Source organism: Symphalangus syndactylus, chromosome 12 (genome assembly GCF_028878055.3).
Source record: "Symphalangus syndactylus isolate Jambi chromosome 12, NHGRI_mSymSyn1-v2.1_pri, whole genome shotgun sequence".
Lineage (NCBI taxonomy): Eukaryota > Metazoa > Chordata > Mammalia > Primates > Hylobatidae > Symphalangus > Symphalangus syndactylus.
In genome coordinates, this window is record NC_072441.2 from 43667855 (window position 1) to 43684685 (window position 16831).

Below are 16831 nucleotides of genomic sequence, written 5' to 3' on the forward strand. Positions count from 1 at the left end.
CTGTAACTCTAAATATAAATCTGATGATATAACCAAAAAAATGTCGACTCATAAATTATCATTTTAGGATATAATTTCTTTAAAGTAGTCTAAGTTATTTTCATTTATCAGAGCAGTTTTACTTTGAGTTAGGATGATTCGAGATTGAGTAGATCACTATTCTTGTGATAGGTTCCTTCCCTTGGATATTTGAATGCTTTCCACATAATAAAGCTCATGGAAAGGTTTATATCTACCCTTAAGGGAACCTAGGGAGAAAGAGATGGATGTGTGAGAGATGTACATAAATAATAGTATATGGTGAAGGATACTAGAAGAGAAGTACAATGTAGTCTCATGAGAAATAACTTCTAAATAAGGGTGTAGGAGACCAAGCGTGGTAGCTCATGCCTGTAATTCCAGCACTTTGGGAGGCCAAGGCGGGCGGATTGCTTGAGCCTAGGAGTTCAAAACCAGCTTGGGCAACATGGTGAAACCTCATTTCTACAAAAAATACAAAAATTAGCCAGTTGTAGTGGCACGTCACGTGCCTGTGGTCCCAGCCACTTGGGAAGCTGAGGTAGGAGGATAGCTTGAGCTTGGGAGGTGGAGGTTGCAGTGAGTTGAGATCACGCCACTGCACTCCATAGCCTGGGCAACAGAGCAAGACTCTGTCTCAAAAAATAAATAAATAAGGGTGCATGGAAATCGGGGAGGCTACAATGATGGAAGTAGTATTTGAATTGATCCAGGAATGGTGGGGTTACAGGAGGAGTTGTGAGAGGCAGCCCAGGTAGAGGCCATGGCTTGCCATCAAAGCAAACAGGAATGTGTTACTGTTATTTAGAAAATTGAAAGCAGTGTAGATTGAAGTGACTCTAATGGGTGAAAGGTATAATCTAATTTAAACATTTAATGAAGACATGCTGTGCCAGATAATGCTTAAAGGTATTGGTGAGTAAAGCCAAAAAGGAGAGATTAGGAAATTTCCTTGATGGCAGCTGAAAACATTTTTGTCTTTGTTTTTTGAGCTTATGGAGCTAATGAAGCCCTTTGAGCAGTAATGTGCTCTTACCTCCCATAGGAACTGGCAATAATTAATTGAATAATTATTGTGTTTTAGGAAATGTTCTAAGGGCTTTGTCTGCGTTAATTTTTAAAAATCCTCAGACACCTCTGTGAGCGTTCTCATCTCAATGTAAGAAAACCAAGGCCCAGAAAACCAAGTCAGGTAACTTGCCCAAGATCACAAAATAGAATTAGGATATGAACTCAGCAGTTGGCTCCAGAACTCATACTCTCAACCGGGAAAATAAATCTAATAGCATTGCAAAGAATTAATTGGAAAATGGAGACTGGAGACAGAAACCAGTTATGTGACTGCTGGCATAATTCAAGGAAAAGAAAATAATGTAAGATAGAAACAGTTATTCTGGGCACGGTGGCTCACACCTGTAATCCCAGCACTTTGGGAGGCTGAGGCAGGCGGATCACCTGAGGTCAGGAGTTCAAGACCGGCCTGGCCAAGGTGGCAAAAACCCCGTCTCTACTAAAAATACAAAAAAAATTAGCCAGGTGTGGTGGTGCATGCCTGTAGTCCCAGGTACTTGGGAGGCTGATGTGGGAGAATTGCTTGAACTTGGGAGGTGGAGGTTGCAGTGAGCTGAGATCGCACCACTGCACTCCAGCCTGGGCAACAGAGCGAGGCTCCATCTCAAAAAAAAAAAAAAAAAGAAAAAGAAAAAAAGAAACAATTACGTGGGACTGTTCATTATGGAGTGGCTCTTAAGCTTACAGATGTATGCATTCGTCCAGTCCAGGCCTATTAGTTATCCCTAAGTGAAGTAGTCCTTTAGAAGGCAAGACTTTTATTACCCAAGAATTCCACAGGAGTGAATTATGATTGTCTGGTGGTATGCCACCTTGCTTTGTTGATACTACCATTGGTTTAGAAGCTTGAGGATGGAACAACATGTAAAATAAGTTGCAGAACTTTGGAACTTGATACTTCTTGAGGTTTGCTTTGGCTTTTTAATTGGTCCAGGCTTGAAGTGGATAATTTACAGATCCCCTGATTCCATTTTTCCTACCCGGAAGCTCCAGGGTGGGCTAGAAATGCAAAGTGGTGTATGGGTGCTGTCCAAATATGTACTTAAATACTGTTTTTTTTTTTTTTTGATTTAAGCTAAGTTTAATTCAGTCATAAAGAGGAAGAAAGGAAATCATTTATGTTGGTAAAATTAGTTTCAATGGTATATTCTTATGAACTCTTTATAGATGAATAAAGTAATATTTAAAGGAAAACTTTTTTCTCTTACAGAATGGCATTTACATGTTCATTTTGTAAATTTCGAACGTTTGAAGAAAAAGATATTGAACTGCATCTGGAAAGTTCTTCACATCAGGAAACGTTAGATCATATACAGAAACAAACTAAATTTGATAAAGTAGTTATGGAGTTTTTGCATGTGAGTAGCTGTTTTTGAAGTGAGAAGCATTTTATTGATATGAATTTCTTATGATTTCATTTTTCACTTTCCCCATCTCTCGCATTTATGTTCTAAAATTTTAATTTACTATTTAAAGAAAGAGTTGTTTTAAAATTAACCCAGAATTACTTGTGAATTCCTCTATAATAGAATTTGTATTTGTTATTTCAGAAATTATTACATTTTTCACAGTTGTTTCTGCAGGAGGTGTCCTTTAACAACTTTATTGATGTAGAGTCAGCTATCATCCATTAACTGGAGTTGTGCTGGTTACATTCATTCGTTATTTCAGTTGAGCCCTGTAACAATTCATTTTTATCATGAAAGATAATTATGCTCAGTGCAGTTAAATGACTGTTAAGTGTCAGTGCCAGGAATTCAGAAATACTGTAGGGGTTTAGCAAAGGGAAAGACAGTTGGGAATGTTAAGGAATGCTTAAAGAAGGGGCTTGAGCTGGACTGTTGATTGTACATACAATTAATTTGGACAGAAGAGATGGAATTATTAGAAAGTTAAAAATACAGTGCCCGGGCGTGGTGGCTCACGCTTGTAATCCCAGCACTTTGGGAGGCCGAGGCGGGCGGATCACGAGGTCAGGAGATCGAGACCACGGTGAAACCCCATCTCTACTAAAAATACAAAAAAATTAGCCGGGCGTGGTGGCGGGCGCCTGTAGTCCCAGCTACTCGGAGAGGCTGAGGCAGGAGAATGGCGTGAACCCAGGAGGCGGAGCTTGCAGTGAGCCAAGATCGCGCCACTGCACTCCAGCCTGGGTGACAGAGCGAGACTCTGTCTCAAAAAAAAAAAAAAAAAAAAAAATACAGTGATCAGGCCGGGCACAGTGGCTCACGCCTGTAATCCCAGCACTTTGGGAGGCTGAGGCGGACGGATCACGAGGTCAGGGGTTCAAGAGCAGCCTGAGCAACATGGTGAAACCCTGTCTTTACTAAAAATACAAAAATTAGCCAGATGTGGTGGCGTGTGCCTGTAATCCCAGCTATTCAGGAGGCTGAGGCAGGAGAATTGCTTAAACCCGGGAGGCAGAGGTTGCAGTGAGCAGAGATCGCACCACTGCTCTCCAGCCTGGATGACAGTGCGAGACTCCATCTCAAAAAACAAAAGTGATCATTCAGACCACTGTAATTCTCATAGAACTGTGACCCTTAATTAACAATCTTCTGTATTTTATATCCTTAATGGGTTTCTGGGTGTCCTTTATAACTTAAATACCCACCTACTCTGGAAGACCTCTTAAATATTCTAGCTCCCTTTGATCCCTTTCTCTATATGCTTAAAATATACTTTGAAAAATGAATAAGTTTTGTAGGTTCCTAGTATTTTATGATTATCTTTTCAATTAAATTGTAAACTCCTTGAGAAAAGATGTTAATTCTTATATAGCAGATATTGTATCTTCCATAGAATGAACAAGGTGCTAAGCATTATACTTGAGTGCTCATTGAAAGCTATTTGGATTCTTTCTATTTTGTTTTCTAGGAGTGTATGGTGAATAAATTCAAGAAAACATCTATTCGTAAGCAACAGACAAATAATCAAACAGAAATAGTTAAAATAATTGAAAAAGATGTTATGGAAGGTAAGTATTTGAAACAAATTATTTTAAAATTCTGCATGTATTTTTATATATCATAACCTATTTAAATGTAAATGATAGCCACTAGAGTGATATAGTACAGTCATATATACAGTAGCTCTGAGTGAGTTACCAGAAATGAACTTCTTTGTCTTCCTGTTCTCATGCTTACAAATTTATCATTACCTGCCATTACTTTCTTCACTTCAGTTTGAGAGGAAGTTACCTTTTCCTCTAGATGAAAGATACTTCTCTCTGTTCTCTGTTTCTGTTATTCCTTCTCCCAAAATTCAAGTTATGAACTCTTCTGTTTTTTTAGCCTTTCCTTCTCTTTTGATTCCATCTCTGGAGTCTGTAAATATGCTTTTACTTAAAAAACAAAACAAAACAAGAACAAAAACAAAAACTAACCAAACAAAAAACAGCCAACAAAAGGAATAAAAGAAAAGGGAAGAAAAACAGATACTAGTTCTCCTAAATAACCTGTCTTCTTTTTCTTTTTAAATAACCATGCTTCTTTAAGCATAACCCACACTAGTCCCTGCTTCTTCATCTCCCATGTATTACATTAAGCACATTAAACAACTTTCTACTACTGTTAGTCTACTGAAACTGCTGTGACAGAAGTTACCAACACCAACTTCTCTAGGTTCTTTTGAATCATTATCTTCCGTTAACATTTTTTACTAACTACATTATTCATGAATAATTTTTCTTCCTTTGTTTCTGTGGCACTTCACTGACCTAATGTTTTCTTTATCCTTTTGTCATTTTTTAAGTCTTTATGGTTTCTCTGTCACTTTTAGAATTTGATGTTTCTCAGTACCTTGTCATTAGCCCCATTACCATCTCTTTTTATATTCCTTCCTAATAAATTCACTTACAGAGCTTAAGTTAGTATCTGGATGTTCATTACTTATACATCTATATTTCTAGCACAGATCTTTCTTCTGAACTCTAGTCTTACACATCTAACTGCCTACTAACATCTCTTTACAGCAGTCACACAAAATCAACATATCCAAAAAATTTATCGTCTCCTTGAGCATATCCTACCTTACAAAGAAAGCAAAACAAAACCTCACAGTTTTTTCCTTCATGTATCTTGAGAAGGGCCTGCACTATCTACCAAAGCCAGAAGTAGAGTTATACTAGGTACTTTTTCCTTACTGTATCTATAGTACTAATCAATTGATAACATCAATTCTATCTTTTAAATATTTATCAAATCTGTTTCTTTACCTCTCCTTTAAATACTGTATTTGTTCAAATCCTTTTCTGTTGACAATTGTAGTATTTCTGAAGTAGTTTCATTACTTCCAGTTTTTCTTAACGATTTTACTACATGATCTCATTATTTCAGGAACTTTTAGTGGCTCCTCATCCTCTCCAGGATCAAGTTCAAATTCCTAGGCATGGCACATAAAGCTCTTTATTATTTAGGCCCTTCTTTTTTTCTATTTTCATCTTTAGTCTCTTCTTCTCTGTTCCAGTTGTACTAACTTGCAGAAAGTACCATTCTGTTTCACCCTTCCCTTGCATATATTTGTACCTTCACCTGTAATAAACCCCAGTCACCATTTGCAAGATCCAGAATACCTTTGTTCCTTATGAATCCAGTTTTGACTTCCTTTCCCCTTTTCTTACTCATCCACATTCATAATCATGGAAATTCTTATTTTACTACAAAATCAATATTTGTTTTCCTTTATATTATAGTTTTGGGAGGATGAATGTACAGGCCTCAGAGCATGGTTGTTTAACATGATTAGGAACTATAATGTAATCGTACCTTAATAATTTTAATTAGTTAGTAATATATTAAATCTACATATGCAGATTTATGAGATGTGGTAGAAATAGTCAACATAAACCTATACACTGTGATGGAAGAAGGGGTATAAATAATCATGGAAATTAAGTAGTAAAAACTTCATTGGTCAGAAATAATGTATGAATCATTTCTTTAATAATTGGATGTCTTTTGTAGGTGTTACTGCAGATGATCACATGATGAAGGTAGAGACAGTTCATTGCAGCGCTTGCGGTGTGCATGTCCCTGCTTTACATAGTTCAGTTCAGCAGCACTTAAAATCTCCTGATCATATCAAAGGGAAGCAGGTAAAATTTTCATCTGTCTTAATAAAGTTGCTGGATTATCCATCAGTCTTTTATTGTTCTTTGGCCATAGCTTCACACCTATCTGCAATTTTATCAATTTATCAATCTCATATGAAAATAACTGTAAGTATACTCAGAGAGGCAGTATATAGTGGTTAAGATTGAGCTCTAAAGTAATACTCCCTGAGTTGTTCAATCTATAACATGTGTTAAGCAAGCAAGTTAGCCTTTCTTTGTCTAAGTTTCCTTATCTGTAAAATGAGGGTAGATGATTATTCTACTCTTATCTGATTTTTTTTAGAATTAGATTAATTAAAACGTGTAAGGCAATTAAAATAGTGTCTGGTAATGGTAAGCATTCAGGAAATCGTAGCTTTTGTTGAACTGTTAACTTTTTAAAAAGTCAGTGCAAAACAGTTTTGTGAGAGAGTGTGTGTGTTGTGTGTGTCTGTGTTTTAGAATAAAGAAGAAAGTAAAGATTTGATTATTGCTGATACATTTTTCTGATGGTTGGGAAAAATACATTTAAAAACAGCATTATCAGCTAGCATCTATTGTTATATTTTTTAGTAGAATATCCCTGAAAAATTTACTGTCTTCTTTTTGGTCAGTATATTTCTGCTTCTCTATTGGCTTGGCTGGTTTTATTTAGTCAGATTTATTTCAGACAATACAAATGTTTATATTGTGGGAAATCAATTTGTTTGAAAAGCATATTTAAAGATTCAGATATTAAAGCCTTAAGTTTTAAATAGAACATACCCAAGTGTTAAACTTGTATTTTGTATTGAAGTGAACCTCATTTAATTCAGATTTCTTCAAGCGTTTTTGAACACATACAGTCTTTTCTTAATCTATGTCTTTTTCTTCTCTTGATATTCCCTTGACACCATTTTGGCAATTAGACATTCTATGCTGTTAACTTTCTTCCTCTGCACAACAGTCTTGAAATAACTACAGCCTACAGGAAGACTAGATACTCTTGTAGTATGAAAAATTATTCTTTATTTTTTGACAGCATGAAAATTAATAGTTGGGGGCTGGGGAGGCAGATGTGGAGTGGAAAGAAGAGAAGGCAGATATCTAGTAGAATCTAGACTTGTAGATTTGTGGGACTGAGTGTTTTCTGTTGAAGCTGATTGGCTTGAATCTTCATTGTTTTAATTCATAGATTTAGATTGTGGTTACAGTAGTTGCTATTGCTCTATAGTTTGTAAAAAGATAAGTCATTTAAATCTAAGGGTTTGAGCATGAAATGCTGTTTTAATTATGGAAATATTTTTCATGGCATGGTTTTCAATAACCCTCTGTGTGATCTGTTTTTTATAGGCTTATAAGGAACAAATAAAAAGAGAGAGTGTCTTGACTGCTACAAGCATTTTAAATAATCCAATAGTGAAGGCGCGATATGAACGTTTTGTTAAGGTAAGATTTTAGGGCAAAAACCTTTTCAATAATATTGTAGTATTGCAATAATTAACTGGTGACATAGTAACCTTTTGTGATACTTGAATATAGTATAACATATTAAGAAGAATTTTACTCAGTATCTTGCATATAGGTAAAACATCTTTTTTCCTAATTGTTGGGTTGGTCAAGGTGGGAGCAGTGATTCCTCTCTTACCACCTTTGTAGCTCTGAATCAATGAGAAATACACAAGAATTAGATAGAAAATCAAAATGTCAGCTTTATTCTTGATTTGAGAAAAAATTGACTTGGAGAATATCTCTTAGCTATGTAGTTGCTGTGGACTTTTAATATTTCACTTCTGAATTAGGTATACTTAGATCCTCCCAATTTCTGTTACCAGCCCAGATGGACCAGCAACAGGCTTCTCCTAGTTTACCACATGGCATAGAACAGACTAGGATGTACCTTTTCTGTCACTAGGAAGACCCAAAAGAGGGGACCCACAAGGGACTGTGTAGTGTCCACCTAGTTTTTGCTTCCAAGCATGCTAATTGCATAAATCATTCCTTTTCTTTGAATAAAAGTTGGAGGGTAGCAGGAAGGTCAGATATGTTGCTCCAGGAGAAGGAATCTCATGGAATTTGGAAGGCAGGAGAAGAGAGGTTGCTTCTAATGTTAGGAAACTCAGATGTGAACGACTGGATATATACTCTTTACTCCTCAGGGTTTTTGCCATATGTTATGGCTTGAATCCATCTTTACATAAAATTTATGATAAGCACTTACTATACAAATCAGAGCTTACTGTGATTCGGGAATAAATTTTAGAGGTTAGTCTTTTGGTTTTGTTCTGTTTTTACTTCTCTTATAATACCCAGACTGGTCTCATAGAAGTTATTTTTCAGTCTTTACAAAATAATACCTACCTTAAAATCATTATTCTACACTGAAGAGAGCTGTTGTGTTGAGGATTTACAACAGTGTGTTATTTACATTAGTAAGTATAGATTAAAGAAGTTTTGTTTATTTTGTCTATTGTGACTATTAACAGCTACTCTGTGAAGAAAACCTGATACATATTTAATGACCATTAAATTGTCCCTCTACCGGTTCTTTCCAAGCTAAATAATATTAGTTCTTGCAGCTTGTTCCTTAGGGGCCTATTTTCTAATTTGTTAATCTAATATTCGTTAATATTTGTCACTATTTAGTACATTCTTGACACTACTTTAAAGAAATGAATGCAGCCCTCAATTGAAATCCAATTTTATGGGAGGTATGGCATCAAAAAGCATCATAGCTAAAGAAGGAAAAATTAGATTTTTATTCTTACATTGTCACAAACTTCTGAGAAGTCAGTGGTTTCTATTGATGTATGAAGATAATTTTTAATGAGGGAAGAATGCAAAATTAGAATTTCTATATAGTATTTTCAAGTTACACAATCGAGTCACTTCATGGAATGAGAGATGTCACTGGTGGGAGTATCCTGCTCATGCACATATTGTAGAGAACGCACCTGAACTGAGAACTCCTCTAGAACTTTGTTACTCAGGATGTGATCTTTGGATCAGCAGTATTGGCATCACTTGGGAGCTCATTAGAAATGCAGAATTTCAGGTCATACCCAGGCCTACTGAATAAGAATCTGCATTTTAACAAGATTCCTGTTGATTTATATGCATGTGAAAATTCAAGAAGCACTGGGGTCACATTACTCAATGATGGCCCTTTATTCAGCATGCCTGTCTGCTCTGTTCCCTGTTGTCATTCCCCAGAACATCTTCTGCTCATGGTCAGCTCTGGTCATGGCTTAAAACTCCTCCACTGTCAAGTGCTCTCAGTCTGATAAAAAGCCCTTTTAAATCTTTGTCCCTTAGATACACAGCAGAGAAGACAGAAAAAAACAAAACAAAACAAAACAACTTTGTCTTCATTGAGATAATCAATTCATCAGTTTCTCCTAATTCTCTGTGTCATCTTGTTCTGCCTTCACTCTCTGCTCTGGGCATTGATAATCACCCCTTTCAGTAGGGAAGGGTGCTGCTCTCAAATTCCTTATTAGTTCTAGCTCTACAGTTAGCTTTAATGTTTGTCTTGCTAAAAAATGTGGAATCGTGCGTGCCAGTCCTGTGTTTCCCAGATTTTCAGTCAATTCACAATAATTTTACTTATTAACTACCAGTATAATGTGTTTCCTGTAGTGATTCTTCCAACCTTTATTTGTTTTTTTTTTTTTTTTTTGAGACGGAGTCTCGCTCTGTCGCCCAGGCTGGAGTGCAGTGGCGCAATCTCGGCTCACTGCAAGCTCCGCCTCCCGGGTTCACGCCATTCTCCTGCCTCAGGGTCTCCGAGTAGCTGGGACTACAGGCGCCCGCCACCTCAGCCGGCTAGTTTTTTTGTATTTTTAGTAGAGACAGGGTTTCACCGTGGTCTCGATCTCCTGACCTCGTGATCCGCCCGCCTCGGCCTCCCAAAGTGCTGGGATTACAAGCGTGAGCCACCGCGCCCGGCCTCTTCCAACCTTTAATAACCTCACGTCTCAGATTTCATTCTTGCTCTGTTTGCTTCCCATATTCTTTTTCTTATATATATATTTTAAGACAGAATCTCTTTGTGTTGCCCAGGCCAGAGTACAGTGGTGTGATAATAGCTCACTGCAGCCTTGAACTCCTGGGTTTAAAGCCATTCTCCCACCTCGGTCTCTCTAGTAGCTGGGATTACAGGCACACGCCACCACACTCAGCTACTTCCCATATGCTTATTTCTTCTCCTGCATTAGGGAGATTGAGACCATTAGATGTAAATTCAGTAAGTGTTCTCATTTCTGCCTTAGATAGATCTTCCTTCACCTTTATTATCTGTGAGGAAAAATCTTCTTTGCCTTTCATCTTTGTTCTGATTTCATCATTATTTCTTCCTTTACTTGCATCTGATTTTTTTCCTTTTTTTTTCTCATCTTCCTCAAATAGACATGCTTATGAGTTCCCTAAACTAAAAATGACTTAACTTTTCCTAGACTTTGGCCCACCTTATTTTATCATCTTGTCTCTTCCCAGCGTACTTGAAATGGTAGTTTACTTTGCACATGCTCCTTGCTTCTTCTCTATTATTCACTCTTTAAACTAGTAGTTCTCAACCTGAGGAATGTGTTCAATCACCCGTGAGGCTAAGATAAACAAAAAGCTGCCTAAGCCCTTTTTTAGGCTTTCTGAATTAGGATTTCCCAAACTTCACTGATAAATATCTCCAAAAATGCTTCTCTTATTTTGAGACAGTCTCACTCTGTTGCCCAGGCTGGAGGGCAGTGGTGTGATCTTGGCTTACTGCAAACTCCACCTCCTGGGTTCAAACGATTCTCCTGCCTCAGCCTCCTGAGTAGCTAGGTCTATGGGCGCGCGCTACCACACCCAGCTAATTGTTGCCCTGAAATGCTTCTTAAATGTGCAAGTTACTGAGCTTCTCCCCTGGAAATTTTGATTCAGGCGGTCTGAGATTGATCCAGGAATTTGTGTTTTCAGCAAGAGCTCCAGTACAGACTAAATGAAAATCTCAGGGTGTTGGAATCAGGGCCTGTGGTTTTTGACAGCTTCATAGGAAATTTTAAAGATATATTCTTGGACAACTGCTGCTGTCTAACTGTCACATCATACTTTTGAAACTGCTCTTCCTAAGATTACTAATGTTGTCATTATCAAATCTAGTGGTCTTTAAAAAATTATAACATATTAAATGTATGAAAATAAGGGGATAGTACAATAAATCCTCAAGAACCCCCATTCTGTAATGATGATTAACTCTGGTGACCTTTTTCAGTTGCTTTCTGCTTTTTTATATGTATCATTTGACACTGTTGATCTATCACTTATTCTTGAAATTCTCTTTTATCAGGTAGTCTTTTACTGTCCTGGGTTTCCTCCTGCACCAAGTGTTCCTTCACTTTTTTTTTTTTTGGGACAGGGTCTCGCTGTGTCGCCCAGGCTGGAGTGCAGTGACATGATCTTGGCTCACTGCAAGCTCCACTTCCTGGGTTCACGCCATTCTCCTGTCTCAGTTTCCCGAGTAGCTGGGACTATAGGCGCCTGCTATCAGGCCCGGCTAATTTTTTGTATGTTTAGTGGAGATGGGGTTTCACCGTGTTAGCCAGGATGGTCTTGATCTCCTGACCTCGTGATCCACCTGCCTCAGCCTTACAGGTGTGAGCCACTGCGCCCGGCCGTGTTCCTTCACTTCTAACTTCTGCTGCCCCCATGTATAGTATAGGCATCTTCATAGGGTTTTTACTGTAGCCCTTTTTTCTAGTTAATCCACCAGTCCCATCCCAGGGCCTTCCCATTTAAGACCCTGGCTTCACCGTGCACTCTCTGCAAGCAGGCAATTCATAAATGTAAATATCTTATTTTGAACTCTCCTCTCTTTTGAGTTGCAGATTTATAGCTGCCTATTAGACATATAGATATCTGAAGTTACATATATTAATAGCATATACACACTTCTTCCCCTTTTCCTTTCCATTAGAATAGTGATTGTAATTTACCTGTTCTGTGAATAATGTCACCACATCTTTTACATTTCCCTGGTCTGGGATATTAGAGTAGCCTCCTCACTAGTATTCCTTCTTTTGGTTCTCTACTTCATCCTACACATTCCTGTGTCATTCATCTTAAAGGGTAATGCCAGTCTTAATATATTCCTGCTTAATAACCTTCACTGTTACTTCATTTCTTACTGCATTAATATAGCCTTCTGATATGGTCAAATTTATATGAGATTTGATCCAGATATATAATTGAAGTATTAAAATAAAATATTAAAGTTGTACCTGTGAATGTTTACTGAGAGGTTTGTCTACTTTTTTTTTTTTTTTTTGTGACGGAGTCTCGCTCTGTCGTCCAGGCTGGAGTGCAGCGGCGAAATCTCGGCTCACTGCAAGCTCCGCCTCCTGGGTTCACGCCATTCTCCTGCCTCAGCCTCTCCGACTAGCTGGGACTACAGGCGCCCGCCACCACGCCCGGCTAATTTTTTTTGTATTTTTAGTAGAGACGGGGTTTCACCGTGGTCTCCATCTCCTGACCTCGTGATCCGCCCGCCTCGGCCTCCCAAAGTGCTGGGATTACAAGCGTGAGCCATTTGTCTACTTTTTAAAAGTAGAAGTAAGGCATGGTATCTAGTAGATTAAGCAAGGTACCTGATTTTCATTTGAGTTTTAAAGAGATTCTGTAACATTAACTACTCATGTAATTAAAATGTAAATCTTTGCATCATCCCTTTTGTTTCTACCAAAAACCGCACTTGCCTTTGTCATGTGTGTGTGTGTGTGTGTGTCTGTGTGTGTATGATTATTTAGAAATACAGTTAAGGGGAAAATACGACCTTTAAGCATTTCAGTTATGGAGTATAAAGTAATGGCTTCAGTAAGTTATATGCTCACATTGGTATGAAATGGACACTCAACAAATACTTAATGAATTTGTTATAATTTACAGTGAAAAGTTTCAAAATGGCATTTATTCCTCATGATATGGCAAGTAAAAATTTCGCTTGCCATATCATGTAATAATGAATGTGCTGATTTTAAAAGCCATTTCGTATGTTTTTAGGGTGAGAATCCTTTTGAAATTCAAGACCATTCTCAGGATCAGCAAATAGAAGGAGATGAGGAGGATGAAGAGAAGATTGATGAACCTATTGAAGAAGAGGAGGATGAAGAGGAGGAAGAAGAAGCAGAGGAAGTGGGGGAAGTAGAGGAAGTGGAAGAAGTAGAGGAAGTGAGAGAAGGAGGAATAGAAGGTGAGGGAAATATAGAGGGAATGGGGGAAGGAGGGGAAGTAGGGGCAGTGGGAGAAGTAGAGGGAGTGGGGGAAGTAGAGGAAGTAGAGGAAGAAACAGCAAAGGAAGAACCTGCTGACTTCCCTGTTGAGCAACCTGAAGAAAATTAAATATAAGGTATTAGATTTAAAAGGAGCTTTACATTTTGGTTCTAATGTCAAAAAGGGTAAGAAATTTAATAGCTTAAAATATGAATTAACACCCGTGTTGCATGCATTCCATATATTAAAATTTGTTTTATATAATTTCTAAATGTTTAACATTTGTTTAATAAAATGAAGGTAAAACTATTTTAGTTTAGTTTTTATAGCTACCAAACTTAGATCCGATAAGTTGTTTGTATAATTTTTAAGCTTAATTTTTATTACTTTATTGGTGTTAAGGATAACAAATATGTATTGTTAGTATATCTGTTCTAATCATTTTATCTTAAATGCTGCTCTTGGGAGTGAATATTCAAGTGTGCATCAATTTTTTGAATACTTACCCTAGAAGATATAAACTGGGCAAGTATTTTGTGCTCTGACTGTGTATTTTTTTACTGCATTAGACATTGAATAGTAATTTGCGTTAAGATACGCTTAAAGGCTCTTTGTGACCATGTTTCCCTTTGTAGCAATAAAATGTTTTTTATGAAAACTTTCTCCCTGGATTAGCAGTTTAAATGAAACAGAGTTCATCAATGAAATGAGTATTTAAAATCAAAATTTGCCTTAATGTATCAGTTCAGCTCACAAGTATTTTAAGATGATTGAGAAGACTTGAATTAAAGAAAAAAAATTTCTCAATCATATTTTTAAAAAGTAAGACTAAAATTTTTTTTAAAACACATTTCAAATAGAAGTGAGTCTGTAACTGACCTTATTTATACTCTTTTTAAGTTTGTTCGTTTTCCCTGTGCCTGTGTCAAATCTTGAAGTCTTGCTGAAAATATATTTGATACAAAGTTTTCTGTAGTTGTGTTAGTTCTTTTGTCATGTCTGTTTTTGGCTGAAGAACCAAGAAGCAGACTTTTCTTTTAAAAGAATTATTTTTCTTTCAAATATTTCTATCCTTTTTTAAAAATTACTTTTTATGGCTTATATACCTACATATTTAAAAAGAGAACATGAGCTTGATAGAGGATCTATTCTTAAAATTTATTTATTTTCAAATAACCATCTATCTGTGTCACTAAAAAGTAGTGCTTTTATTTTTTTCAATCTTTACTGTGGCCTCTTTTGAGAGTAGGGTCTGTATTTTTTTTTTTTTTTCTTTTTTGGGACAGGGTTTCACTCTGTCACCCGGGCTGGAGTGCAGTGTAGCCTCAACCTCCTGGGCTCAAGCGATCCTCCAACTTAGCCTCCCAAGTAGCTGGGACTGTTAAGTGTGAGCCACCATGCCCAGCTAATTTTTGTAGTTTTTGTAGAGATGGGGTTTTACCATGTTGTCCAGGCTGGTCTCGAACTCTTGTGGTCAAGTGACCTGTCTGTCTGGGCCTCCCACAGTGCTGGGATTGCAGGTGTCAGCCACCACGCCTGGCGTAGGGGGCTGTATTTCAGTGAAATTAGATTCTTAAAGTTTTGAGGCATCAAATGGATAAATGTATGGATATATCAAATTGTAAGGTATTAAGTGGGTGAATGTATGGACATTTGTAGAATCCCACAGATAATTTATCTTTTTGTATAAAATAAGGCTTTTAAAACTAGACTTTCTGAACCAATACAGTTTTTTTTTTTTTTTTTTTTTTTTTTTTTTTTTTTTTTTGAGGTGAACTAGGTTTGCCTAGCTTTAAGCTAGTAATATCTAATAGATACTTGCATCTCATTTTAGGGATTTGGTGCCAAATAAGAGAAGGGTACTTGAAGACTAGAGAAATTTGGATACTATCTAGGAGTCTGTATTTACTTAGCAGGCTTTTGAAAGCCTTTTTGCTTAGAAGTTCAAATTTTAAGGATCATAGGACTTGTTACCCTCTTATTTCTCCTTTATTTAAAGATATTTGTGGAAGGGCTAAGGTAAAAGAATAATAAATTCCTCTAGGTTATTAGTATTTGGTTCTTTTGATACTAAGCTGAGTGTTTTTTTTAAAACAATGTCTCTGGTCGTCTGATTGAGATATGAAACTTTTGGAAAGAAGACCATTATGTAACAAGAATCCTATGTAACAAGTGGGTAAATGTTTTAGAATGAGAGATAGGAAAGAACATCTAAGTAGTATTTTTTTGTAGGACACATGAGCCTTTATACAGCCTAGCTAATTTGCAAGGTAATGATAAAAGTGTATTTTGTTACTGTGCTTAATTCAGAAATTCAAATTCATGTATTTCCTATTGGATAATTTGTAGACGGGCAGTTTACTTTATAGTCAGGTTAGTTTTTGTGATCCTTAGTGTTTATATTTGCGTTGCTTTTGTAATAAGGATTTATATAAGATCTTAAACACCTTTCAACTTCTGTTTTCCAAGTATCCCTTGTTTTCTCTATTACAAAGTGAGATACATAGTTCTAAATAACCAAAGAAATTTATTTATAACCTATACAGTTGTTTCAGCTACATGCCTAGGGACTATCCTGTATTATTCCCTTTTTATCACTTGCCACCTACAGTCTATCAAAAAGTCTGTTTGTTCTACTTCCAAAATTTATCTGCCCACTCTTCTACCTCCACTGCAACCAACCCAGTTGAAGTCATGATCATTTCTTATTAACTAATCTTGATTCCACCCTTACCATGGTAGATTCAGTTTTCTACACAAGTATAAGCTTTTAAAAATGTAATTCAGATGATGTTAATCTCATGCTTTTTTTTTTTTTTTTTACCTATACAGTTAGAACTCCTTATCATGTTGATCAGACTGGCCTAGCTTTCCAACTTTATATCATATACCATTCTCACCAGCCATAATGGCCTTCTGTTACTTTTTTGATGACTTCTTTCCTACAAAGACCTTTGCATTTTCTTATTCTATAGCCTATACCTGTCAGCTTTCCTTGGCTGATTCTTCATCCTTCAGGTCACCTTAAATGTTAGAAAAGAGGAGTAGTTCTAAACGTTTGTAGAAACAAGGATTTGGGGGTACCAACGTAGATTTTACCAGAGCATATTCTTTGGAGGTGTTCTCTTTTTCTACTTTTTTTTTTTTTTTTCTTTAGACAGGGTCTGTCTTTGTCATGCAGGCTGGAATTCAGTGGCATGATCATGGCTCACTGCAGCCTTGACCTCCTGGGCTCAAGCGGTCATCCCGCCTTAGCCTCCCAAGTGGCTGGGACCACAGATGTGCACCATCACTCTCAGCTAATATTTTTTTTGTAGAGATGGGGTCTTGCTTTGTTGCCCAGGCTAGTCTTGAACTCCTGGACACAAGCAGTCCTCCCACCTCAGCTTCCCAAAGTGCTAGGATTACAGGCATGAGCCACCATGC

The 16831-nt window shown here is 37.0% G+C and overlaps 1 protein-coding gene across 6 annotated transcripts in view; it reads left to right on the top strand.

Annotated features, from left to right (window-relative positions):
- ZNF326 (zinc finger protein 326) overlaps positions 1-16831 on the top strand; it is a 62671-nt gene that overhangs the window by 20523 nt on the left and 25317 nt on the right. For 5 of the 6 annotated variants that reach the window (XM_063625373.1, XM_063625375.1, XM_063625377.1 and 2 more), the window contains 5 exons: positions 2300-2447; positions 3967-4066; positions 6054-6184; positions 7514-7609; positions 13196-14373. In XM_063625373.1, coding sequence (XP_063481443.1) covers positions 2300-2447; positions 3967-4066; positions 6054-6184; positions 7514-7609; positions 13196-13534 — 814 coding nt within the window. In that variant the 3' untranslated portion in view covers positions 13535-14373. Of the gene's footprint in view, positions 1-2299; positions 2448-3966; positions 4067-6053; positions 6185-7513; positions 7610-13195; positions 14374-16831 lie in introns of those variants that run through there. The other variant, XM_063625374.1, reaches the window with a different exon arrangement.